At 34.6% G+C, this 27,455-nt stretch overlaps 1 protein-coding gene across 1 annotated transcript; it reads right to left on the bottom strand.

Annotated features, from left to right (window-relative positions):
• Positions 1-1,136: 1,136 nt before the first annotated feature.
• On the bottom strand, positions 1,137-27,455 carry LOC115410156 (ras-related protein Rab-37-like). Its single transcript, XM_030121634.1, has 9 exons — positions 27,059-27,455; positions 9,420-9,530; positions 7,619-7,660; positions 7,423-7,489; positions 7,267-7,319; positions 6,061-6,126; positions 4,847-4,903; positions 4,683-4,759; positions 1,137-2,111 (listed from the first exon to the last, which is right to left on the bottom strand). Exons 1-9 carry the CDS (start codon positions 27,212-27,214, stop codon positions 2,006-2,008), a joined length of 735 nt encoding a protein of 244 aa, XP_029977494.1. The 5' UTR covers positions 27,215-27,455; the 3' UTR covers positions 1,137-2,005.

Genomic DNA, 27,455 nt, shown 5'->3' with positions numbered 1-27,455 from the left:
TGACCCAGAATAGATGTGGTCACATCCCAGATAGCAAAATCATTATGGCTTAAATCTGGCCCAAAACTGGCATGCCATTTTGGCAAAGTTCTGGGGGGATGTATGGGCCCTAAATGGCCCAAAATAGGCAAGCCAAAATCAAACCAGAAGGAAGCCAAAATTCACCCAAAACTAATTGCGGACTTCCAAAATATAGACATAATTGACCCAGAAAAGCCCCAAATCCCCATAATCCAGCCAAAAAGTAACCAAAACTGACCCAAAGAGAGGCCAAAAGGAGGCCAAAATTCACCCAAAATTTGTGTTGATCATGCTTTTAAAATAAAGTGGGGTTTTCTTCTGAGTTGAAATTCCCGCTCTTTGCGCAGTGTTTTGGCTTTACAGAAATATGCCAAAACACAACTAAAACACATCCATATATGGAATAAGATGTTGCTGCTCTTTAGTCAATCTTCTAGCTTGCCATAAACAATGCCATACCATCCCTATACTTGATCCCACTCTTTACCCAGTCTTTTGGTTAACCACACATATGCCATAACTCAGCCATATATTGCTGGTGCCTCCATATCTATTATAAATAACCTTAATCATACCATAGTTAACCCTAAAGGTTTTCATAATGCCAGAAGAAAACCAAAAACGCCAAATGTATGCCATAATACTGCCAAAATATTTGCTATCTGGGATTTTGGGAAAAAATAGATCAAAGTTCAAATTTTTATGATTTTTTTTTTTTTTTTTTACATCATTTTTTTCTCCCATTTACTTATAACGGGTGAAATTTCATGTCTATAAAAACATCAATTTTATTTCGATTTATTTCAAACTTGGCACATATATAGAGGCAACTGATATGCTGACATCAGCACATGCATAGACATGATGACATCAGCTGGATCGATGCCAAAATAAGCTACAGTATGTGTGAGGGGTGGGGTTTGATGTGCCTGGCACCATTTGTTTGTTTATTTATTTATTTTGCCCAGGCTAACACTTAAGATAACATTTTTCAGTGTCTGTAAGTCCCATAAACTACTTTAAATTACTTGGAAACATAAAGACAAAGGCCGAATCCTTATGTTTATGCTCCATGGGATCTTATTTTACAAAACACTCTCATACAGTCACTGGTGATCCCATCTGAATTGTGCCATCATTTACGTTCTGATGTTTTTTCCAGTTTAAAAGATCATTTTAGAAGTCAAGAAAGCTATAGTTTGTGGTAAAACTGTTGAAATATGTTGCAAATGAAAATGCTACACAAGAGAATTGCTAATCTGTTGTCTCTGCAGCTTCAAAATGACCAAACATGTGGTAGTTTTCACATATTTTATAGGTCTTTCACCTTCTTCTTGAAGAATGAGGTGAAATAAACCGAAATGAGGCCTGTTTTGGTGTCACATCAGGACAAATTCCACCGACCAGATTAAAACAAAGCATGCTATTTCCTCACTATATTTACCGCAAACTGTGACTTTCTTGATTTCTAAATTTAGATATAGTTCGAAAACACAAATGGTGGCTGAAGTCAGACATGATCAACAAACCATTTGTCTTACTTCTGTTTATGTTTTTCCAAAATAATGTGAACTTAATGTGTCTGCACTGGTGAGAGGAAGTAGCGCTTTCAGACATGCACAGAGTAAAACGAGTTTCATTTATAGATTGATCACGACAGACATCTTGATACTAGCTCAATATCACTATTCTAATCTATAAATGTCAAAAAAGATGAAACTATTCCTTTAAAAGTTCTACCCTGGTATAAATGCTAATAGAATAACAAATGCCACTCTGCAGAGAAGAGGTGGGTGTGCTCTTTTCAGAAAAGGAAATTGTGGGTTTTGTGAGTCTAGTCCCCTGACACTGCTGGTCAGTATTGGCTTTTAGTTTTCAATGAACACCAGTGTCCTATTTTGAGAGCACAAGTGATTTAGTAGGGCTTCCTCCCACCCGGTGGCTCTGACAGTCTGTTGTGGGAGGAGGATTGAAAGGATGTGATTCAGAAGTAGCTACAGCAGCCTGATTTCTCTTTTTGTGCTTCGATGTATTCGTGAATCTGAAACTTGGGTTCACTGGGGTGCTGGACGGCCCGGTGCTTCAGTTCCCTAAAGGAAACAACCAGACAAACCAGAGCTTCAAAAACAGGAGTATTTTTAGCAGTACATGTATTAGTGTTGTCCTAAACATCTGATGTAATGGAGGTTTCATTTTGACCACAGCTTGTCCTTTTACTTTCAGACATCAAATACATTCCAGATTGTGTGCTTTTTCCACATGAAGCTGATTCAATTCAAGAAAATGAGTCATACCACAAAGTCCTTTTTACACAAATATCTGTATTTTTTTATATATATAAAACACACATATTATTGGTTTTTCTTTCTTTTCAACCATTAAACTACTACTACTATTAAATTACAGTGATAAAACAGGACAAAATTATAAGAAAATATATCAATAAAAATATGAAAATCAAATGTAAAAAGAATTTAAAAAAAAAAACAAAAACATACAAAAAAATACAAAAAAATACAAAAAAAAACCAAAAAAAAAAATACAGTACTGTTCATTTTGTTATACAGGATATATTGTCACATTATAAATCTTTCCAGGTGAGATAAAGCCTAGGCCAGGGCAAACATTTACCGTAATACATTGTGGTATCAGATTACCAGTCCCTTAAGTTACTATAGGAGTACCAAGACTGCAGTCGGATCCTCTCAGTTATCTATTCTGCACTTCATCTATAAAGGAGCCCCATATTTTTTTTAATTTTTTTTTTACATTTTTCCTGTCTGTTATTGATTTTAAAAATCAGTTGTTCATAGCTGGCTATTTGAATCATTTCCTCCAAATATCTATATTTCTACTGGAATAAAAAATATTTGAACTTTTGCCACAGAATGTATAGTATAAATGGCTAAATTAATGGATTTTCTTCATGTATTTTTTTAAGTACCATTCATTAAAAGAGCCTAAGTTTAAAAGTCCATATTCAAGCCAATGCAACACATTTATGATCATGTGCTAAATAACAGATCACTGTGACCGATGAAAATTTCTACGAAATAAATGTTCTGTGCTGTTTAAAAGGTTTAGGCATTACTTATATTTTCACCAAGCTGCAGTAACTTTTAATCCCTGATTACAAAAAAAGTCCAAGCGCATTTTTATCAAATATTATGGAGGGTCAGAGTAGTGCAAAAACAATGTTTAGAGCAGATTTGTACCAAAGGGTAGATCTACGATTTTTTTTGTTTACTTGAATATTACAAGACATTTTTTTATATGCCTTCTGACCTTGGCGCCATCTGGTGGCCAGGACACAGTATCCACAAAATGAAAGCACTCAAAGCATTACAGTTTCTGATAATGGTAAAAAAATTCAATAACAGCATGTAAATTATCATTAAAAATTACTGATGTGGTGCTATAAGAAGTTTTTATAATATCAACAAATATTTTTGTTCGATAAAATGTCTTTCAAAATTAGGAGATTTTTTTTTTTGTAAGAAATATATATTTATTTTTTACTTTTTGTGATTTCTTTATTATTGAATGGGTTGATTAGGTAATATACAATGTTATCATATGGAATTATGTGAATAAGTTTAACGTACAGTATATAGAAAAACATATTGGGACGCATCACCCCTAGAGCTTGTGCACTACCCACTTTCATGATAAATGTCTTTATTTCTTCTAAGTTTAAAGTTTAATGTCTGATTTTTCTTCATGAGTGAGATTGGAAGAAATCAGACAGTGGTTTAAAGTCATTATTTATGGTCAGAGCATGACAAATGTTTCAGAAATGTGAAGAAAGAACATTTAAAACAATTATAGTGGGGAAAGAAACTTCAATGTTGAGTAAAATTAAGTAAAACAAAATGTGAAACACAACTGTAGATGACAATATAAACAAAATTAACCCTAAAAATTAATTAAAAAAATGTTTATTACCATGATATTTAGGAAAGTATAAAATTTGTACACAACACCTGAATTCAATATGTTAAATATATTGAGTAATCAGACCACTGTCATATTTTGGTATGTGTAATTGGAAATATTTTTGATGGTTTTATATGAACTTTGGGGTCTACATTTTATACCCTGCATAGTTTAGTCTCCATTTGTTTTTTGTTTTTTTTTATTTCTTGGCAGAATTGTTACACAGTGGTGATACAACCAATACAAAGGTGCTATGACTACTTATTCATTGTTTTCTATTTGAATGTGATAGATAGCCAATGAAGGAAATTTATTTGGTTAAGAATCTGACACTGAAAGTAAGGAAGGGGCAGGACTAAATAAGCCTTTGCTGATTTCTGTCCATTCTCAAACTGTGTTCTATGAGTTGATTCACATGTACATTTCTGTTAAACTGATTGTATTTCATTACTTTTTCTGTGATTAATGACCATTGATGGGTGCATATGTAATTGATTTGTTACTTTTATTGTTTGTTTTTTTTTTACTTCAAAGTTTGAGACAAACTAAACTAAACAAAATGTGTCTCAATACTTTTGTCCATATAGTGTAACATGTATTTAAATATGATATATGTTGGGAATGAAGACAACGATGGGCATAAAATGCTTTCATGGATGTTAATTTACACTCTTGCAGGGTGTAATGTACAGTGTTATGAAGCCATTATAAAGTCAGTGTCGTACTTAGCCACAGCAGTGAAGGCCAGGTCTACATTGACTCCTGTCTTTGCACTAGTCTCCATGAAGGGAACTGAATACTCCTGAAGACACACACAAATATTCATGTATATTCATAATTACGCATATGCACATGAGTAGTTTTTAGATATATGAACGTATAGACTCACTCTGGCGAGCCTCTCCCCTTCATCTCTCCTGATGGCTCTGTCACTGCTCATGTCAGCCTATCAGAGATTCACAACATCACAACATCAGTCAGACCAGGGTGAGGGTTAGGGTTAGGGGTTAGGGTTAGGGTTAGTGAGGCTACAAAAGGACAAGTGAAATATTCCAACACTGAAATCAATAAATCAATAATAATGCAGATTTTGTGCCAAAAAAACTTGAACAACACTGAAAATTTTGAGGTACAAATAAAATTCTGGTATTTGATCATGACATCTTGCAGATTTTAAAGCTTTCTAATTAGGGATGTAACGATTACCTGTATAACGATAAACTGCAGTAAAATTGCAGACGGTTAGTATTACCGTTTAAATTCTAATTATCATGATAACCGTGCTTGATTACCACACTTTTAGGGGAAAAAAACCCTATGTAAAGCTATGCTTTTATGTCAAATATTTGAGTGTAGTTTTAATTTATTACAATTTTGATTTTTTTATACCTAATATTTGGAACCAATATTCACTTTTAAAGTCTTTGAAAAGGTCTGTTAAGCATCTTTGTGTTATTTATGCAATAAAGTATATACATTTTTCAAATCGGATTTTATATATATATATATTTTTTTGTGTTTTCTGGCCTTTTATGTTGATATAGTAAGTTAAAGTGAAAAAATAATAGGCAGATATAGATTAAGTTGTGCTGACAAAAAAGTAACCAAATATGGGTGTAGTAAACATTTCTGTATATAGTATATAAAGGCTAAATCAAAAGTACCAAAAAACAGCCAAAACAGGCTCAGACCCCTAAGGGTTAATACTTGAATGTTTCTGCCAAGAGAAAGTACATTCTGCCTATTATTTTATTTTATTTTATTTTATTTTATTTTATTTTATTTTATTTTATTTATTTCAAAATACTATAAATATTTCAGTGTGTGTATAAGTATCTTTTGAACATTTTGAGGACAATTTCAATAATATCGTCATACTAATGATAACCGTGATAATTTTGGTCACAATAACCGTGATATGAAATTTTCATATTGTTACATCCCTATTCCTAATTCATATCCACAAAATTTTGTTTTGTTTTGGAGTCCAGGAAATGTTCTTATACAGTATACTAAAACAGTTTCACCAAAGATCACATTACTTGTAATCTTCTTCACACTTCTTCCTTCCTGAGCTCCCCAAAAAAAATAAATCCTTCTCACCTTGTTGCCCAGCAACATGATGACTACATCACTCTGCGCGTACTCATGGATTTCTGTTAGCCATGCCTGAAAGAACAGATACAGTATATGAAGACTCAGGGAGCATATGAACAAAAGACAAAGGGTCTGAGTCACAAACTCAAAGGGCATATTAACTGCATTGATTCATTAACTATCTGTCAAGGCTTTAGACACATTCTACACTTACTAAAAGCATTTACGGTAAGGGCTGCACTAGGTCAAAGCAGAAAAAGTGCACAAAGACCAGATCCACAAAAGGATTTAAAAGCTTTTGCAGGCACAAAAACCAGTGGAGTGTGTGAATGTGACAAGAATACTGTGTGTAATTTACAAAAGATTTGCGAAGGAAGGGATTAACTGAAACTGCACTGCCAAGCCATTAGAAGATAGTGTTAATGTGACACCGGTGTCATTTGCATGGATCTAAATTAAGGAATAGTCATAAACTGGGAGCAAAATAGGTCCCTCTCTATGCAAATAAGTGTTGTTGCAAAAAAAAAAACAAAAAAACAAGCAAATTGCTACATGCAGTACAAATCTGATGTTAAGTGTACACAAACTCGCTTTTCACTCACTGTATCCCTCTTTCTTCAAGTTTGGGAAGCTTGAATTTGATTAAATTAATGGCAAATTGCACAAAGATCCAGAACTTTAGAGGAATAAACATCATTAGAGCAAAACCTTGGTGAAAAAGGCAGTCTCTTCTTTGAGTATTTGTCCAAAATAATGATGTGGGTGTAAAAAAAAAAAAAAAAAAAAATAAATAAATAAATAAATAAAAAAATTACAAATCAGGCACTTGTGTAAGACAGAGCTTTCAGATTGAATTACACAAGGTCAAAAAACTGTCCAAATGACTAGTTGTAGGCGTCCCAACATGTACAATGTATAAGTAGTAGTTATTAAAAGACTAAGGAATTGTATGGAATAATATAAAAACAAAAATTCAATAAAATAAAATAAATGAATAAGTAAATAAATAAATTTAAATAAATAAATAAATAAATAAGATTGAAAAAAAAAAAGACTGGGGAATTCTTCTATTTAAAAAAAATATTTTTTTACGGCACGGATAAGAGTTTTCATCAGGACATCATGTCCCATCATCATGGGGATACCTACTCTTGGTCATTTGGACATTTGGTGTTTCAGCTTTATTCTTCCATTCCCATATGCTTTACTCACCCTAATGTTGTCAAATGAAGATTTGCTAGTGATATCATACAGCAGAAGTAGAGCTTTGGAAGAAGAAAAACAAACAGCATTCAATTTCATACTGTCAGTTAATGTTGTAGATGAAGTTCATCATGTCTATCTGTGATTAATTTGCATTTCACTCACCATGTGCATCTCTGTAATATGCATGTGTCACACTCCTGAACCTTTCTTGCCCTGCTGTGTCCCAAATCTGAAACAGAGAAATGAAAACAGCTGTACACCGTGTTCCTGTTGGCTTTTGCAGTTTCTATGAAACCAGCCCCTGCTATTAAAATAGACAACTATATTGAGAAAGGAAGCTGGTGATGCATTTACTGACCTGCAGTTTAACCTTTACATTGTCAACAGTCACCACTTTATTCTGAAAGAAGCAGACAAAGAAATACAGGATAAAATTGATATAGAGCATAAACTCACTACTGTTTTTTTTTTCAAAACATCTTTAAATTTCGGTGAAACTACAACACAATGTATTGAGAAATTCAGAAGAAGATAGTAAGTTGTAAAGGCAGCTATGATGATCTGACTTTACATTAGCTTGTCCTGCTGCGATAACCCACAGTTCTACCATGGCAAATATTCAGGTTTCCTACTGTTACTGTTGAAAGTAACAGGACTTTATATTTAATTCATATTCTGTGTAAACGTTTAGAGCTTTCCAAATACCCACACTGCAAAAATCAACATCTTACCAAGTGTATTTTTCTCATTTCTAGTCAAAATATCTCATCACACATAAAATAAGACAAAATCACCAAAGAGTAGATTTTTTTTTTTGCTTCATGCCAATGGAACAAGTGAAAATGATCTTGGTAAGATTTCTTGAAATAAGATTTTCAAGATCTATTGTCTAAAAAAAGTTCTTACATATCACTTACAATTTACTCTTTAGGTGATTATGTCTTATTTTAAATGTGATGAGATATTTTGAGTAGAAATGAGAAAAATACACTTGGTGAGATTTAGATTTTTGCAGTGCAGTCCTATTTTCATGTCTTTCTTGTACATATTTGCTAACTGGTTCTTCAGATTAACTGCTAGGTTTCCAAACCATTCTGTAAAACCATATCTGATAATACTTTCCAATAAAACAACATGATCTGAGAGCTCGTTCTGCACAACCTCAGTCATGTAAGGCTACGTTCAGACAGCAGGTCTTAATGCACAATTTGGATTTTTTGGTGAAATCCGATTTTTTTGTGTGCCCGTTTATATTACACATTAAATGTGACTTCTATCAGTTTTGAATATGAACTGAATGTGACGCTGAAGTGACCCTCAGGCGCAAAAGAGGTCCTGATGTAATACGTGACCATGCAGGTATGCACTGTGTTTACAGAAGTAAATATATTTTTTCCCACCGCTCCTCCTCCTGGGATGCAGAATTGTGATGTTTGTCGCATTTCAACGACGTAAAGATCAGATAAATGCTGACAGAAGTCTCATTACAAAATATCGGATATATATCAGATTTAGGATCACATATAAAAGTGGCCTGGGCCAGATTTGAAAAATCGGATTAGTGCTGTTTAAACTGTCTTTAACAGATCGGATACAGGTCACATATGGGAAAAAAAATCGGAGTTGGACCATATTTGCCTGCAGTCTGAACGTAGCCTAAGAAAGTGAAGCATCTGCTGCAGTATTTTAAATAAATCGTCAATATTTGTCTTCCAGCAGAGCAGATTATAATAGTAAACACGTAAATGTTTAATAGATAACAAATGATTAATAGCTTGATTCATAACGACCACTGGTTTATGATCAGTTACGAGCCTTTCTAATCTTTCGATGGCATTTAAGCTGAAATGGTTAGTGTCTCATCATGGTTCACAACGGCGTCAGTGTCAGTGGGTCGAAGGCACAGAATCACAGTATCATCCAAATGCTAAAAACATGATTATTAGAGTGTGCTCTCCTATAGTAATTAGTACAGTTTGAAAAGAATAGGTCTAAGTATACATCCTTGTGGAACTCCTACATTCCATTATTTAATCTATAACAGAGTCTTGTCAATCTTGTCATGTTGTGTCCAGTTTTTTGGAAAAGAATACACCCATTTTATCAGAAGGAATAGTAGACCGTTGCTGCATGTTGTTTTATGTCCAATGCATACACACCGTAAATCCGATGCCCACTGTTGCAGAAAAGGATCCGGGGATGAACTTGCCCTGATCGAACTGCACCAACAGAGATGTCTTACCCACTCCACTGTCCCCGACCAGGATCGTCTGCAGGAAAAACACAAATATACACGTCACATTAACAACAGCTTGGTTCAAGTAGAAACTGCAGTGATTTCAGTCATAAAAGTCCAATCCTTGCCATAATTTTTTAGCATTTTTAACCGTGAGTCAACCATCTGCGTCACTTGGGACATTTCTTCTCCTAAACAGCTCGAACAATATTATCTTTTATAAGAGCTTGGCAGTGTAATGCTATTACAGTGTGACTCATGAGTTTGTGGAGATAACCTTCAAGACAAAGACACAAATGAAAGGCAGCATTCAGATCCATCCAAGTTAGTCATCAGGGCCATCCGTCAATACTTTGTCTTCTATAGGCCCGTCTTTCATTTGTTGCCCACTGATGATGTCCACACACCACCTCCACTCACAGCTTGCCCTCCGACTGTGACAGATCAGTGAGACACTTCAGAGCTGTCTGCATTAAGACCAGACTTGTGTGTTTTGATGCTGAAAATGGAGTCGAAGTGTCTGTTTTCATGACTGATTTGGAGCTTGGGTGGTTATCTAAACTACCCCCACTGTGATAATGATCAGAGGTTGTGTAATCTCTTCAGTCAGAATAAGGAAGAAGGGGGTAAAGCACAAAACTATAGGAAACAAGAAAAGCACTGGGAGAGCGCAGACCTCCGCCAAGAGAGATCTGCCCCCCCCCCCCCCCCCCCCCCTTCATTTTGTTCATTATTTTCTTCATTTTGTTTTTATATTTTCTTCATCTTTCTTCATTTTGTTTGTTATTTTCTTCATTTTTCTTCATTTTGTTTCTATATTTTCTTCATTTTTGTGCATTTTGTTCATTGTTTTCTTCATTTTTCTTCATTTTGTTTTGTATTTATTTTTGTTCACTTTGTTCAATATTTTCTTCATTTTTGGTCATTTTGTTTTTATATTTTCTTAATTTTTCTTCATTTTCTTCATTATTTTCTTAATTTTTCTTCATTGTGCTTTTATATTCATTTTTCTTAATTTTGTTCGATATTTATATTTTCTTCATTTTTGTGCATTTTGTTCCTTATTGTCTTCATTTGTGTTCATTTAATTTTTATATTTTCTTCATTTTTGTGCATTTTGCTCATTATTTCCTTCATTTGTGTTCATTTAATTTTTATATTTTCTTCATTTTTGTGCATTTTGTTTATTTTTTCCTTCATTTGTGTTCATTCTGATGATGTGAGTCCACTCCTCCTTCTGATTGGACCAAACCCCGCCCCTGATCACCACCAGAATTTAATCATTTCTTACTTGTGCCAGTATCAACATTTCCTGAAAATTTCATGAAAATCCGTCCATAACTTTTTGAGTTATCTTGCTAACAAACAAACACGCACGCAAACAAAGCAAAGCGATCACAATACCTCCTGGCAGAGGTAATAAACAGTAGACCTCATGGAATAAAAGACCAAAATTGACATTTTACGGTTAGGCAAACAGGAGGAAGTCAAAAGCAAATAATGTCACCAGGTGGTCATTGAACTGTAGCTTAGTTTTGTCTACGTTCTTTATGAATGAGGGAAAAAGAGAGAGAAAAAAAAAAAGCATAACTGCTGAGGAGTAGCTGCAGATTCCAAGCCTGCCTTTGATCTGAGCATTTAGAGGATTTTAGAAACCCAATGAACTGTCACATATCAGACCGCCTCAGCAATCAGTCACTGAATTTTTATGTCAGCTTTATTTATTAGAAACGCTCAGTGCTGGAGGAAGTGAGTAAAGCAAATAGAAGGAGAATTATGCTTAGGAGACATGCTAGTGCTTATATTAAATCCCAAAGCAATCATATTTTTGAGGTTGGTTTGCACCTATCCAACCTTAACCAGGTCATTATTGAGCTGTTTTTGGCATTAGTGTTTCTTCTGACACAAGTAGAGCGGAAAATAGTAATTTATTTATTTTTTTACCAGCCCAGATGACTTGAGAAATGAGCAAAACTTCATTAGTCCAAGTCAAGTCAGACTGTTTAACAGCTGGACACATCAAACGGAAAGTTAGAGAAATGATTCTCTATTTACACATATAAAAAATGTATCACCGAATGTCTTTTGAAGTTGGTACAGAATCAAAGAGATGGTGACATCACCAAAGCAGGGGATGTTTATGCAATTTTTGTGAAGGTTAATCTAATATATTTGACATGTTCATCCCTCAGTGTTGTGGAAACTGACTATTTATCTTTGAACATTCGTCAAAATACTGAAGCCAAAAGGAACAGTAATGAATTGATTTTTGCAGGTGAGCAGGCCATGGATGTCTATGATAGAATAACAAGACAAATATGAATATGAGGATCTGAAAGAGTGAAATGAAGGCCTTATTGCAACTTAGTCCATTTACAGAGACATAAAAAGGAATGGTTTTGGCATTTGTTAATAGTGGCCACAGAAAAAATGTCTACAACAGTGTATCACATAAGGTGCACATTGTTTGTTTGTTTGTTTTTTTTTAACCTTGTAAAGCCTGAACCATTAAATCACTGACAGAAAATTCCAGTTCTTTGAAACCGAAGCCTTTACTGGTCCTCCTGAACAACCCCATTTTTTTTTTTTTTTGAATATCAATTTCCATGTATGAGTTTCAATTTTGTATTATATTTGATACATCGGGTCAATACAATACAGTAATCAATACAATATCACAAAACACACACAAGGGTACACTCCTTGCAGGCATAATGATGATCTTATAGAATACGATGCATTGCTGTAACATTTACAGCAATAAAATCACATCAATATGTCTGTAATATTAACCTAAAAACATAAGTTGAAATAGTATTACACTGACAGAGGCCATTTTACTACTTTTGCTGTCAGTGTTAATATCAATTTCCATGCATGAGTTTCAATTTTGTATCATATTTGAAACATTGGGTCTTAATGCTCAAATATTTGTATTTTTGAACAAACAAAAACATAATATAACACAAACATGTCTAACAAATTGGTAATTCCTTTTCAAAATTGACGAAGTTCTGCCTCCTTCCTCATTAATGACAATCTTGTAGTGTCACTGGAAAGGACTCTGGTGAATGAATCCCTCCCCCTGGTGGATTATCTGTGTATTGCATGTATCTAATTGTATACATCAGGTTTTTCAAGAAACAAATATCACACTGATGATGTAGAGGGCTTCAAAACTCATGTATAAAATGTAATATGTTTGGTGTTATAGGGTTAAAAATGTGTCCATTGGTTAGTTAAAATGTAATATTTCAGGAACTATTTAACAGAATGCTGCAAAATTTGGCACAGTTGTTCACTTAGATGCATGGCTGAAGTGAAAAGAATAGGTCGTTCAAACTCAAATATATGGTCACCAATTACTGGACAGAAGGACATCACCCACTGGTTTCTGAACAGTTGTTCTGAAGCCAGCAATTTGTGATTTGGCCTTTGCCATTGTTGGCTTGTTAAAACCAGATGTGACCATGCTACAGGAGCCTGGGGAGGTCAGGGGTCAGCTAATGCTGAATCGCAGCTTTCTGACTCTGTAAAACAGTAAACTACATCAATCACTGAGCAACAAAGCCACTTTACAGTCTTCTTAGTGGAATTTATTAAACACAACCACAGTGAAACAATCAAAGTCAGACACAGCAGCTACTAACACCTTCTCTTTGCACTTACATCTAATAAATATAGTAAAAATTGAAAGATGGACCACCAGATCTCTCATTAGATGTTCTAAATAAAATGGATAAGACAGGAATGACTGCTAAAAAAAAAAGTGACTTAGTGTTCTCTAGATCGATGATGGATGGGTATTTAATTAGCATGATTTCATTAAAGTAGTGTAGGTGCAAATCAATGTTAAAATTAGAAGAAATATATATGAGAATATTTGCAATATTAACCCATAAAGACCCAGTGCTACTTTTGTGGTAGTTCCCAAATGAATTATTCTCTGTATTTAACCTTTCTTAAGTGATTCATCACCATTTATTATACTAATATCCTCTGTATTTTGGATTTTTTCAGTTAAAATCGGGTATTTTCCTGTATTTATTTCACTGATCATGTAGATGTTCATAAAAGATCAGAGTAAAGTTGAGTGTTATTTTATCAGAAACAGAGAAAACTGATGAAAAAGTGACTTTTTCAACAAATCTATCATTAACTGAACATAAACCAAATGTCTCCATCCACTGTCATTGATCCAACTCCATGGGTTTTACTGGTGAATCAATGTTGTTGAAGATGACAGTGTTTCCATGTTCACTACGGAGCATCTGAACGTCCAAATGAAAAGATGACAAACTGTATTTAACACCAATTATTTAAACGTATTGATAGGATTAGAGGATGAACAGTTATTGAACATTATAGATCAGGAGATGCTTTTGGTCGACAGTGAATGTTTGGGTCTTTATGGGTTAAACTGTACATTCTTCCTGCCATTTTACCGTAAGTGTGCTTTGTTTTGTTTGCAGGGAAAGGAGTGATTCTTTTTTATAATTTATTATTCTGGACTTTTGGTGTTCTTTGTAATTAAGAAATGGCTTTTGTTGATTTATTGTTTTGTCTATATTTCTGTGCTGCAGCTGGTGTTGGCCTCTGGTCAAGGGAGCAGCTGGTGCCGTGGGAGTTTGACTGATAATTTGTGGTGATATGATGATGATTTGATTTATTTTTATTACTGAAGCATGGTTTTTAGTTTGGGCGTCTTCTGTTGGGTTTATCTGGAGTGGAGTTTTGATAGTGCAGTCATAGTGCATTGACCTACAAGACCACAGCAACAACCCTTTTTTTTTTATTGACAACTTTATTTATAATGTTTTTTTTGTTTTCTTTTTAAATAAACCAGCTTGTTTGGTTTGAGCCAAGGTCGTACACTTACATTAATAATAAGGCTTCCTCAGGGTTTCTTTCTCCTCACACTGCAATAAAAATCACTGTTGTGCTTTCAGGAATGTTCTGGAAACAATACAGTTTGTGTTGATTTTACTGCACTACTTGATCAATAAAAAAAGCTTCACTAAACCTTTTTGATTCAGAAAACAGCAACGCAGCAAAGTTATGCAACCAAGAAATAAAGTTAAAGTAATTATTCCACTGCTTAGTTACCATGGGAAGTTAACAAAACACAGAACAATTAATTAAATCATTTTAAAAATGTTAAATATGTCACATTAGCTGCAAAAAATAACATGCTAAAGACAGCACCAACACAACAAAGGTGATCCAAATGCTATCTCAATTAACTCAGGAATATTTGCGAGAAAAAAGTAAAGATTCTAATCTAACCTACAAAAAGTGTAAATGTTTTTTAGTACCAACATTTATTTTAGGTAAAAAAAAAAAAAATCATAATTCATCTTTGGGTTCATAATATAATTCAATATGATTAAAATGTCACAAAAATCAATATAGAAACAGTACAATTGATAAGATAAGTTGAAAACATCTGTATAACAATGTTGGATTTTAAAATTAATGTTTTGTGTGTAAAGCTAAATAAGTGTTTGAGTTAAACAGCCTGAGCAGAAATAGGAGCCACTAAGGTATTATGGATTTTAGAAACAATAGACTGTTGCCCACAAAGCTGGAATAATTATGTTTACAGACACATTCCTATTTTTACTCCTATTCATACACATCAGTAATCACCTTTAACCAGGTGCAAAGATTACAAACCGAGTCCCAGTTACACTTTTTTTTAGAGTAAATCACATTGTCACAATCATTTCATGAGAAGAGGTAAAAATATTTTATTGCAACTTCACAGGCAACAGTGTAGATATAGTCAGTCGGCACAATAGCTCCAAGCTAACATTAGCACCACAAATGGTTCAAAAAGCCCAAAATGGATTTTTTTTTTTTTTTATTGTTTACCCTGTATGTAATATTTCTTTATGTGCTTATTTGGACACTGTGGTTTATTTCAGACACTTAGTTGGACATTGATTGAATGCATCTGCTGCTCTGCCAGAATATTGGAACATGTCTATTGTCTGGCATTTAAGAGGCATATTTTGTGTTTGTATTTATTTACAGCTTTTTCACAGTGTCTTTCTAAAGTGAGAGACAGACAAATACATGTTGAAAAGATGTCAGTGTGAAGCATTGCCTTTGTTCCATTGGACCAAAGTCGCTGCACAAAGTAGTGTTGTACTGACATGTACCTTGGCCTTCAGCTAACATTACTTGCAATAGCTCTATACAAGCTTTTTTAAAGGATCATAAACATTGGTGCTTGCATTGCCTGTTACACTGGAGTTGTCAATGGATGATGTGACTCTCCGGACAATGTGAGTCGCACATGTGTAGAAGCATTTATCTCTGTCGCCCATCTTTTAACGACTCACTACAACAGGGGTGTCAAACTCATGTTAGTTCAGGCGCCACATTCAGCTAAATTTGATCTGCAGTGGGCCGAACCAGTAAAATAATAACATAATAATATAGAAATAATGTCAACTCCAAACTTTTCTCTATGTTTTAGAGCAAAAAAAGTTAATTTACATTATGAATAGGTTTACATCTACAAACTATCCTTTCAAAAGATGTGAATAACATGAAAAAACTGAAAAAATAAGCGTAATTTAACAATATTATGCCTCAGTTTATCATTTACACATGTACATTATAACTTACAGATCACAGTGGATCTACAAATTCACAAAACATTGAGTGACAGGCAGAATATTGTTAAAATTACATTTATTTCTCATAAGAAATTTCAGGTTGTTCATATTTGTTCAGGTTATTCAAATTTTTTTGCAAAATTATACTTTGTCTTAGTGTAAATACATGAAAATATTTACTTTTACAAAGAGAAAAATTTGGAGTTGTGAGTATTTCTATGTTATTATGATAGTATTTTACTGGTCCTGCCCACTGGAGATTGAATTGGTCTGAATGTGGAACCTGAACTAAAAGACTGTTAATGTTTTAGTGTAATTTTTGTATTTCACAAATTTATCCCAAGGGCCGGACTGGACTCTTGGGAGGGCCGGATTTGGCCTGCGGGCCGCATGTTTGTCACCTGTGCACTACGGCAACCTCTCTAGGACAAATCACTACTGTATGTGTCAAATTGTGTAGAAGTAAAGAGACCCACTGGCCATCCAGGTGGACGGGTCACATTGACATGCTTGTTGTGGGTGCAGGGACCGGTGGTCTGAGGCTCCTGCAGCCGCTAGCACCATGCTGCTAACGTTAGCCTGAGAACCTATCCAGCTAACTAATGTTTTGATCTAAATCTGAGGGGAAACTGAGCAGTGGAGGGTAATCGTAGCACCGTAGCGAGTTGTTTGTCCTAGCGAGGTTGCCATAGCGAGTTGTAAAAGATGGCCGACAGAGATAAATGCTTCTATGCATGCATGACTCACATCATCCAAGGACTCAAATCTTCCCTTGACAGGAGTCATTAGTACGACGGCGTATTAGGGCCTCAAAAGAAAATAAAAACGCTTGTCACTACGAGAAAAAAGTCGGAATGTTTTGAGAATAAAGTCATAATCTAAAGAGAATAAAGTCGTAGAAAAAAAAAGCTCATTATTTCACGAAAATAATGTCGTATTTTTATGAGATGAGAGTCGTAATATTTCGAAAATAAATTCGACAGCAGCAACTTTCACTTCTGTTGGATCAGATGAACTCCAAAGGAAAGTAGAACCTCACAAAATGTTCCAAGGTCCCCATTATGTGATGAGTGGGTACGACTTTATTCTCATAAATTAGGATATTTTTCCCACCTGTTTGTATTCTCACAATATTATTGGCTTTATTCTTAAAATATTACGACTTTAATCTCATGAAAGTACGACATTATTTCAGTTAAATGAGTTTTTTTTTTTAAAACTACGACTTTATTCTCATTATATTACGACTTTATTCTCCAAATATTACGACTTTAATCTCATAAAAGTATGACATTATTTTCATTAAATAATGAGCTTTTTAAAACTATGACTTTATTTTCATTATATTATGACCTTATTCTCCAAATATTAGGACTTTATTCTTGTAGTGACAAGCCTTTTTTATTTTCTGATGTGGCCCTAATATGCCGTCGTACATGAGCAAACACTGAACTGTCATGTTTTTTCTAAGAAATAAGAAATACAGTGAGGAAGAATGATTAGTGGGGCCAACAGGAATATCACTCATTCATTCATTCATACATTTTCTGAACTGCTTAGTCCTCATGAGGGTTGTGGAGGTGCCGGAGCCTATCCCAGCTACCAATGGGTGAAGTTGGGGCACATGATTGACGTGTCTGTTCATCAAAGGGTTGACATATACAGACAAACTTTCCCTCTGGCATTCACAGGGGGATCATTATAGTAATATTTCTGAGTCAACCGTTACATAATGATGTCTCTAGGGCTGTCAACATGTAACAGAATGCCTCCATATGTGTGCGCAAACGGATCAAAATGCACATAACAATGACAATGTATGAGCGTTGGGCTGAGAGATGGGTATGACGCTGTTTCCATGGTAACCGTGGTCATCGGGGAAGTGAGCGTGTCTTACGAAACCGCACGAGAAACTGGAGGCAATTAGGTGAGAGCACCGCAGATGTTCGGGAATTAGCCATGGCTGATGACGGTTGTGTATATAGTGCATTGTGCGTACGCATGTGTTGTGTGGAAACAGAGATAATTTGATTTTGCTCATTTCCAGAGTTGAAAAATGTGCCAGTAAGTGTCTCTTCTTCCTGTCGGGGTATTTTCCTGAGAGCTTCTATATGGAGACTGTCACGATAATAAACATGTGGAAGTTGTTTATTGTGTGAGTGCCCATCCAGAGACTTTAAAATCATCAGTGTCTGCTGATAACATCTTCTTAAGAAATGAGAAATGTCACTTTTATCCTCCTGGAGAGTATTAGGTATTAGACACACAGGCTGAAATGTAATTTAAACTGACAGTTTTCATATTGCAGCTAATTCAGACGTAGCACAGCTGGGATCTGAAGCCACGGGAATGAAGAAAATGAACTGTAGCTTCCAATATTAAAAGTCTATCTGATGGCTGGAGGCAAATGAACGTTAGTGGTAATTTGTGTGTGGGTGCCTGTATGTGTTAATCTTGCCCGGGGTTGGAAATACTCACTGTATGCACTCTAGGTGATAAGAACAAATCCTTTTTTAACAATGTGCGCAATTTCATACCCTGATGAAAATGGTCAGTAGATTGTAATTAGAGCTGGTGCTTTAACACACAGTATGTGATTGGTGCTGCTTAGAGTCTGTCATTTAGAACTGTAACAAAAGACATGGTTTGATAACATCAGACTCATATTTACAGACAAGCTCATGTATAATGGTGGATAATGTAAGTGCTAGTCACATATTTTGTTACATACATTCACATTATTAACCCCCCCCACCCCCAAGGGAAGGCAAAGGATATTGTTTATGGTTCTGTTTGTTTGTTTGTTTGTTTGTTACTTTGTTTCTTTTTTTGTTACTTATAATGGGCGAAATTCCAAATGTTTGTTTGTTTGTTTGTTTCTTTCTTTCTTTCTTATTTATAATGGACAAAATTCCAAATGTCTGTAGCAGCAAAATTATTGGTTGAATTCATACAAAATTTGGTTTATAGATTGCCAGTGACCCTGAATAGATCTGATAACATTTTGGGGAAAGTAGGTCAAAGGTCAAATTTTTGATGAATTTTTTTTTTTAAAAATCTTTTTTTTCCCCCCATTTGCTTTTGTTTGTTTGTTTGTTTGTTTGTTTGTTTGTTTGTTTGTTTGTTTGTTTGTTTGTTTGTTTGTTTGTTTGTTTGTTTGTTTGTTTGTTTGTTTGTTTGTTTGTTTGTTTGTTTCTTTCTTTCTTTCTTTCTTTCTTTCTTTCTTTCTTTCTTTCTTTCTTTCTTTCTTTCTTTCTTTCTTTCTTTCTTTCTTTCTTTCTTTGTTACTTGTAATGGGCAAAATTTCACATGTCTGTAGCAGCAAAACTACTGGTTGAATTCAAACCAAATTTGGTTTATAGATTGCCAGTGACCCAGAAAAGATCTGATAACATTTTGGGAAAAGTAGGTCAAAGTTCAAATTTAAAAAAAAAAATATATTTTTTCCCCCCCCATTTGTTTTTGGTTCAGTTTGTTTGTTTGTTTGTTTGGTTGGTTTCTTTCTTTCTTTCTTTCTTACTTGTAATGGACAAAATTTCAAATGTCTGTAGCAGCAAAACTATTGGTTGAATTCATACCAAATTGGGTTTATAGATTGCCAGTGACCCAGAACATATGTGGTTACATTTTGAGAAAAGTAAGTCAAAGTTAAATTTTTTATGAACTTTTAAATATCGTCCCCCCCCCATTTACTTATAATGGACAAAATTTCAAATGTCTACAAAAACCTCAATTTTGTTTCAATTTACTTCAAACTTGGCACATATATAGAGGCAATTGATATGCTGACATCAGCACATGCATTGACATGATGACATTAGGGCTGAACGATATGGACAAAATTTCATATCTCAATATTCATGCCAGATATCTCGATACGATACGATATGACTACGGGTTCGGTGAAAACCAAGCATTTTTCAGAAAAATACAAACATGATAATACAAAAGGATGTGGAAAGTGCAGTTTTATTTAGAAGAACTCACTGCCAGTCATCAACATTAACATAAAGTACGAATAAATGAAATTTGTTGTGACTTCCAGAGCTGTACATGCAGGGTGAGCGCGGAGGAAATCTATATAGTTTATATCGTTGCTTTTTCGATATTAATATCTTGAATGTTCATATCTAGATATCAATACGATAATGATATATCTTTCAGCCCTAGATGACATCAGCTTAATCAATGCTAAAATAAGCTACAGTACCTGCGAGGGGCGGGGTTTGTTGTGCCTGGTACCACTTGTTGTTTCATTCTAGCGAAATAGTAACAACTAACATTAACTATTCATGAGTTGACTATTAAAAATACATTATTGTAGACAGAAACTTGCATGTCACTGGTCACCAATATCAATATGTTGAACTATATCAATAATTTAACCCCTTACAGGTTTAATATGTTGAAAAATGGTATGATAATAACAAAAACATACTAGGTATTACTCTGTGACATTGTATGGTTTAGAAATATTAGCGTCTGAGGTTTTATCGATTACACTGAATGAATTAATAATTTGATGCTAGTATTACTGTAAACAGTGGTAGCAGAGATGTTGTATATTTGATGTTTAAAGTTGTATTTGTACAAGACTATAACCTGGGGACTTTATGGTGAATTGACGTTTTGAGTTGCATATTCAAATAGAATAAACTAAGTCTGTTTTTTAATCTGATTTACAGATGCTGCCCCCCTGGAGCTAAAGTCCAGGCTCAGTATTCAACACTACCACTCATAGAAAACTGTTGAGGTTGTTGAAAGAGAAAAACATGTTGCTCACTGCATAATTCCACACATTTCAACCTCATAACCTTTTGAAATTTTGCTCTTCTGAATGATTTGATTTTTTTGGGGTCTTGATGCTGTCCCATGACATGAGCCTCATGAATTTACACCCGAGTAACCTCCATTTCATCCTCCAGAGGTCTCAGAAAATAGCCTGAATAAATGCAAGGATGAAATAAACATGTTCCAAGTGATTCCACATGATATTATCACAAGACCTAAAGTATGTGTTTGCTGAAACTAAGGAGGTAATTTACACAAATATGGAACTACTCACAAATATGGAAGATTTGCATGGAATTAAGTTCACAGATGACCACCACAATTATTATAAACTACCAGACATTCATAGATAATTATCCCATATGAACTGAATTTGAAGAGATTATTTCAAAATGATCTGCAAAAAGCTTAGCCTGGATTTGTGGATTTTTAAAGTTGATCGAATATTGTCAAAACATTGCAGATTGATCATCCATCAGGTCAATGAGTCACAAGATATTAAAAGACAAAGTAATGCATGTTTTTGTTTGCTGTTTTTATGGTAACTGTTAGTCTTATTTTATTAAAGGTTAAAGTGTGTGATATTTAGTGACATCTAAGTATCCACTGAACATCTTTAGAGCAAGCAGCTATTTTGTTGTTGTTGTTGTTGTTGTTGTTGTTGTTGTTGTTGTTGTTGTTGTTGTTGTTGTTGTTGTTGTTGTTGTTGTTGTTGTTGTTGGTGGTGGTGGTGGTGGTGGTGGTGGTGGTGGTGGTGGTGGTGGTTATGGGGATTATAATTCTGGTCCACATTTTTAAACATAGTAAGTAGTTTTGTTGTTTAATGCTGGATGACACCTATTATTATAAAAGAGAAGAGGGAGAAGTTTGGTCTCCATGTACTGAAATAATAAGTTAAGTTAAGACAAGACAAGATGAGATAAGAAAAGATAAGATAACATAAGTTAAGACAAGACAAGATAATTTAAGATAAGAAAAGATAAGATAAGATAACATAAGTTAAGTTAAGACAAGATAATATAAGATAAGAAAAGAAAAGATAACATAGGTTAAGACAAGATAAGAAAAGATAAGATAACATAAGTTAAGACAAGATAATATAAGAAAAGATAAGATAACATAAGTTAAGAGACGCAAGATAAGATAATATAAGATAAGATAAGATAAGATAACATAAATTAAGTTAAGACAAGACAAGATAATATAAGATAAGAAAAGATAACATAAGTTAAGCTAAGACAAGATAAGATAAGTTAAGTTGAGTTGAGTTAAGTTAACTTAAGATAAGATAAGAAAAGATAAGATAACATAAGTTAAGACAAGATAATATAAGATAAGAAAAGATAACATAAGTTAAGACAAGACAAGATAAGATAAGATAACATAAGTTAAGACAAGACAAGTTAAGTTAAGCTGAGTTAAGTTAACTTAAGATAAGTCTTTTTTCATCCCACCATGAGGAAATTTCACAGTTAGCAGCAGCAACAATACAACAAGAAAATGAAATGAAAACGTCCATCCATCCATCCATCCTTTTTTTTTTCTTTTTTACATAATTATGAATATTAAATTTTATTTATGCAATTACATCTTTAAAAAATCCCTTACATCTTACACACTAAACCTTAAACACTAAACAGAAAACAGACCGGGGCTAACTCCTGACTGTTCACCTTAAAGTCGTGTTCCTATTATTTTGAAAGAACAGCTTGAACTGCTATAATTTGCCCCTGCTCCCTTCACAGTACAAACCTCTAACACAAACACACACACACACACACATACACACACACACACACACTGCTACTAATGCAATTAAAGGCAGCTGGTCAAAGTCCATAATGGTTACATTAGGGTAACCCGGTTCAAGTCCCACTGGACCATTAGCCTTTGGGGATGTTCACTTTTCTCCAAACTCACACTAACGACACAAAACAGCAGTCTCAGCCTCACAAACAAAACCCTTCTTAATAGGTTATTAAGTGTATGGGCGATATCATCCTACAGCGGTGATATTAAAATAGAAGTAGGGCACCGCAGATATAAAAAACACTTGACTGACTTAACACTGAACTGGAAGCTGTCCCCGCTTCATAATATAATGTGACATTTCACTGAAGCCCAAAGGAAGCCTCTCTTTTTTCTTTGTTCCTTCTACAGAGGTCAGAGTTCAGCCACAGATCAGCAGTCCTGCGCCGGAGGGACTCAGTCTGCGGATGTCAGACTCTACTACCAGGCCTCACATCTTGATTTTGCATGAATTGCTGAACACAGCATCGCGGGTGTATACACGTACGCCATAGTCATGTTTTGTGGACCATGAAAATTCTATCACGCGCTGCAACAAATGAAAGTCAACCAGTCGTAAGAATAAAATGTCACAGTCAAATGCTGTGTAAATATATACAGTAGGTCTATACATATAAGCTGTTGAAGTTGAAATAAAATATTTTTACCTCCTCTCATGAAATGATCGTATTCTCGATAGATAATGAGTAACATGTAATTATTGCAATCGGTCAAAGACTAGTGATGTGTATAAATACGAGTAAAAAGAGGAGTGGTGCCAGGCACAACAAACCCCGCCCCTCACACATATTGTAGCTTATTTTGGTATCGATCCAGCTGATGTCAACATATCAGTTGCCCCTCTACTGCTACACACTTTTGAAACTTCACCCATTCTAAGTAAATGGAAGAAGAGAAAATATTTTAAAAATTCATAAAAAATTGAACTTTGACCTACTTTTCCCAAAATGTGATCACATCTATTGTGGGTCACTGGCAATCTATAAACCCAATTTGGTAGGAATTCAACCAATAGTTTTGCTGCTATAGACATGTGAAATTTCACCCATTATAAGTAAATGGGGAAAAAAGAGAAAGATTTTAAAAATTCATACAAAAATTTCAACTTACCTACTTTTCCCCAAATGTAACAATATCTGTTCTGGGTCACTGGCAATCTATAAACCCAATTTGGTATGAATTCACCCAATAGTTTTATTGCTACATACATTTTTAAATTTTGCCCATTATAAGTAAATGGGAAAAAAAATAAAAAAAATAAAAATTCATCAAAAATGTGAACTTTGACCTACTGCTCCCAAAATGTAATCAGATCTATTCTGGGTCACTGGCAATCTATAGACTCAATTTTGTATGAATTCAACTAACAGTTTTGCTGCTAGAGTGTTAACAATCAAATAAACACACTGAACCAAAAACAGTACCCCTTGCCTCCCCTTCAGGGGGTGGGGTAATAATTCCAATTTTATGGGCAATAGTGTATCAGGATTTTGCAAGAGTTTACATCTTGACACCAGGTTTGATATAAAACAAAAAATCTCTCTATATATTGTGAGTCATTTTGTCACACCTTCGCAGGCATTTTCTATATTAACCCATAAAAACGTAGTATTGTTTTTGTAGCAATTCCAAAATATTTTTTTTTCTTTATATTTCATTTTTAATTGATTTATCACAATTTATTATGACATTATCCTCTGTATTTTGCTTTTTTTTTGAGGTGAACATCAGGTATTTTCCTATATTTCATTTACTGATCATGTAGATGTTCATAAAAAACTCAGATTGAAGTTCAGGATTATTATATCAGAAACAGAGAAAACTGAAGAAAAAGTGACTTTTTCAGCAAAATATATCATTAACTGAACATAAACCAAGTGTTTCCATTCACTGTAATTGATCCAACTCCATGGGTTTTACTGGTAAATCAATGTTGTAGAAGATGACGGTGTTTCCACGTTCACTACGGAACCTCTGAACATCCAAATGTCATATCTGATCAGTGACGTGCAAGTTACTTCCAGACTGTAATACATTATAGATTACATGTTACTGTTATTTAAAAGTAATTCCTTACCTTACAATATTACCGTCTCAGAATTGTAATGCGTCACATGACTCCTGTATTACTTTTGAGTTACAGACAGACTCTCATCATAAATGGCATGTGCGCAGTAGAACCCATGAAAAGATGATAAACTGCCTTTTACGCCAATTATCTACATGTATTGCTAGGTTTAGTGGTTCAGAAGTTATTAAACATTTTAGATGAGTAGATGGTTTTGGTCGTCGGTGGCTGTTGGGTCTTTATGGGTTAATAATTCAATACGTAAGATTCTCACATGTGTAAACTTCTATGTTGAAGTCTGTTTTGCGCTTTGAGTCAGTTGCTTATTTCCTGACATTGCATTTCCAACAAAATGACACTTCTGGTTGTGTATGTTTTCAACAACCATCTGTTATAGACTTCAAAAATCCCTCTGCATGCTCTTAAATTCATTCATCCCTCTATTCCACTCCTCTAAAACTTAGAAATGGCACTGGAGTTGCAATTACTTGTCATCTTGCTATGTCTCTCAAAAAAAAAAAAAAAAAAAAAAAAAATCATCTAATTGTACCTTTTTTCATCACTTCTTTTCTGTTCTTGTTGCATCTTATATGTCATTTTTTTCCTCAATAATTGAAAACCACAAATAACCCTATGGCTGCTTCCAACCTTTATTCAAGTGCAGAAACTAACTTGAAAGAAATACTGATGATAATATCAGCCTAGACTGACAACACGTTTCACTAAGCCCTGATTGGTTGAGCCGCTTGAGGATATTCAGTAACTGTACTTCCTTATTTTCTGTATTTTTGCACATTTAACCCATAAAGACCCAAACAGCCACTGGTGACCAGAACCATCTACTGGTGTAAACTGCTGAATACCAAATAAATTCACTAATCCTAAATACCTGATTTTCACTGAAACAAATACAAAATACAGAGGGTAATATTATAAGAAATGGTGATAAGTCACTTAACCCTGTAATGCCAAACATATCATATTTGATACATAAGTTTTGAAGCCCTCTACATGATCAGTGTGAAATTTTTTTCTTAAAAAACCTGATGTATACAATTAAATACATGCAATACACATAAACCAGTGGGTGATGTCGCAGTCCTTCTGTCCAGTAATTGGTGACCATATATTTGAGTTTGAATGACCTATTCTTTTCACTTCAGCCATGCATCTAAGTGAACAACTGCACCAAATTTGCTGCAATCTGTTAAACTGTTTCTGAAATATTACATTTTAACTAACCAATGGACACATCTTTAACCCTATAATGCCAAACATATTATATTTGATACATGACTTTTGAAGCCCTCTACATGATCAGTGTGATATTTTTTTCTTGAAAAACCTGATGTATACAATTAAATACATGCAATACACAGATAATCCACCAGGGGGGAGAAATTCATTTACCAGAGGCCTTTCCAGTGACACTACAAGATTGACATAAATGAGGAAGGAGGCAGAACTTTGCCAATTTTGAAAAGGAATAACCAATTTGTCAAACACGTTTGTGTTATATTATGTTTTGTTTTGTTTTTTTTTTTGTTCAAAAATAATAATATTTGAGCACTGAGACCCGATGTATCAAATATGATACAAAATTGCAACTCATACATGTTTCTTTGCTTTAACCTGATTATTTTCTTTCCTATACCACAGTTTTCTATGCAAAAGATCATTGTCTCTCCATTCCTCTCTGTATTTTAACTTTTCATAAAAGCCCATCCAGGGACCGGTGCTGCAAATTAGCTTTTTCTATAAGCACTATGATGCATGCATGGGATTGCTGTGTTACAGTTGGTCTATGTCTTTTGTATATGTCCCTATCAAATAAACTAAACAATAAATAAATAAATAAATAAATAAATAAATAAATAAATGGAATTGATATTTGGAGAAAAAAAAAATGTTTTTTATGGTTGTTCAGAAGGACCAGTAAAGGCTCCAGTTTCAAAGAACTGGAATTCTCTGTCAATGATTTACAGACTTTACAGGGTTAAGAAATGTTAAATGGACAGAAAATTTCATTTGGGAACTGCCACTAAAGTAACACTGGGTCTTTATGGGTTAATTAAGGACACACAAAAAAACAGGGGCACAAGAGGATTTTTCAAGAAGATACACACTATGATAAACTTAGAAACCACAGATCAGCACCATGGACAGCGCAAGGCTTCATAGATGGAATCCATGAATGAAGTAAATGAGACTAAAACTCAGTCTTTGACAGTGGTAACAGCATTTCTTGGCTTGTTATTGCAGTCATACCTTGTGCACTAGTTCCTCGTCATAGGTCGGAGTGGGGGGGGTCTTTGGCTGGCTCTCCGTGGTCTCCCTGGATCCGTACGCGCTATCGGGTTGGATCTCCGGGTAAGCCGTGGTGTAGTACGCCGAAATGGGCTCCATCGACTCCATCCGCTCCATCCTGTCGTCCTCCTGTGCGCTTCACCAACACAGGGTCCAACTGAGAGAAAGGAAATACGCAGACAAACCACGTATGTGTCAGTGCATCCAATCCTTCCACCCTACGCACAGATGCACGCTCCTCTAAATGTATAAGCTCCTCCTTTGGAGTGAATCATAAGTCTGCGGGTCCCTGCCCACATCACTTAACATTTACGCGTGTCGTGATCGTGCAGCCACATCACGCCCAGCTAGTACAATA

The sequence above is a fragment of the Sphaeramia orbicularis genome, chromosome 19 (genome assembly GCF_902148855.1).
Source record: "Sphaeramia orbicularis chromosome 19, fSphaOr1.1, whole genome shotgun sequence".
NCBI lineage: Eukaryota > Metazoa > Chordata > Actinopteri > Kurtiformes > Apogonidae > Sphaeramia > Sphaeramia orbicularis.
The sequence above is the reverse complement of the archived record's forward strand: the minus strand, read 5'-3'. Positions and strand labels throughout refer to the sequence as shown.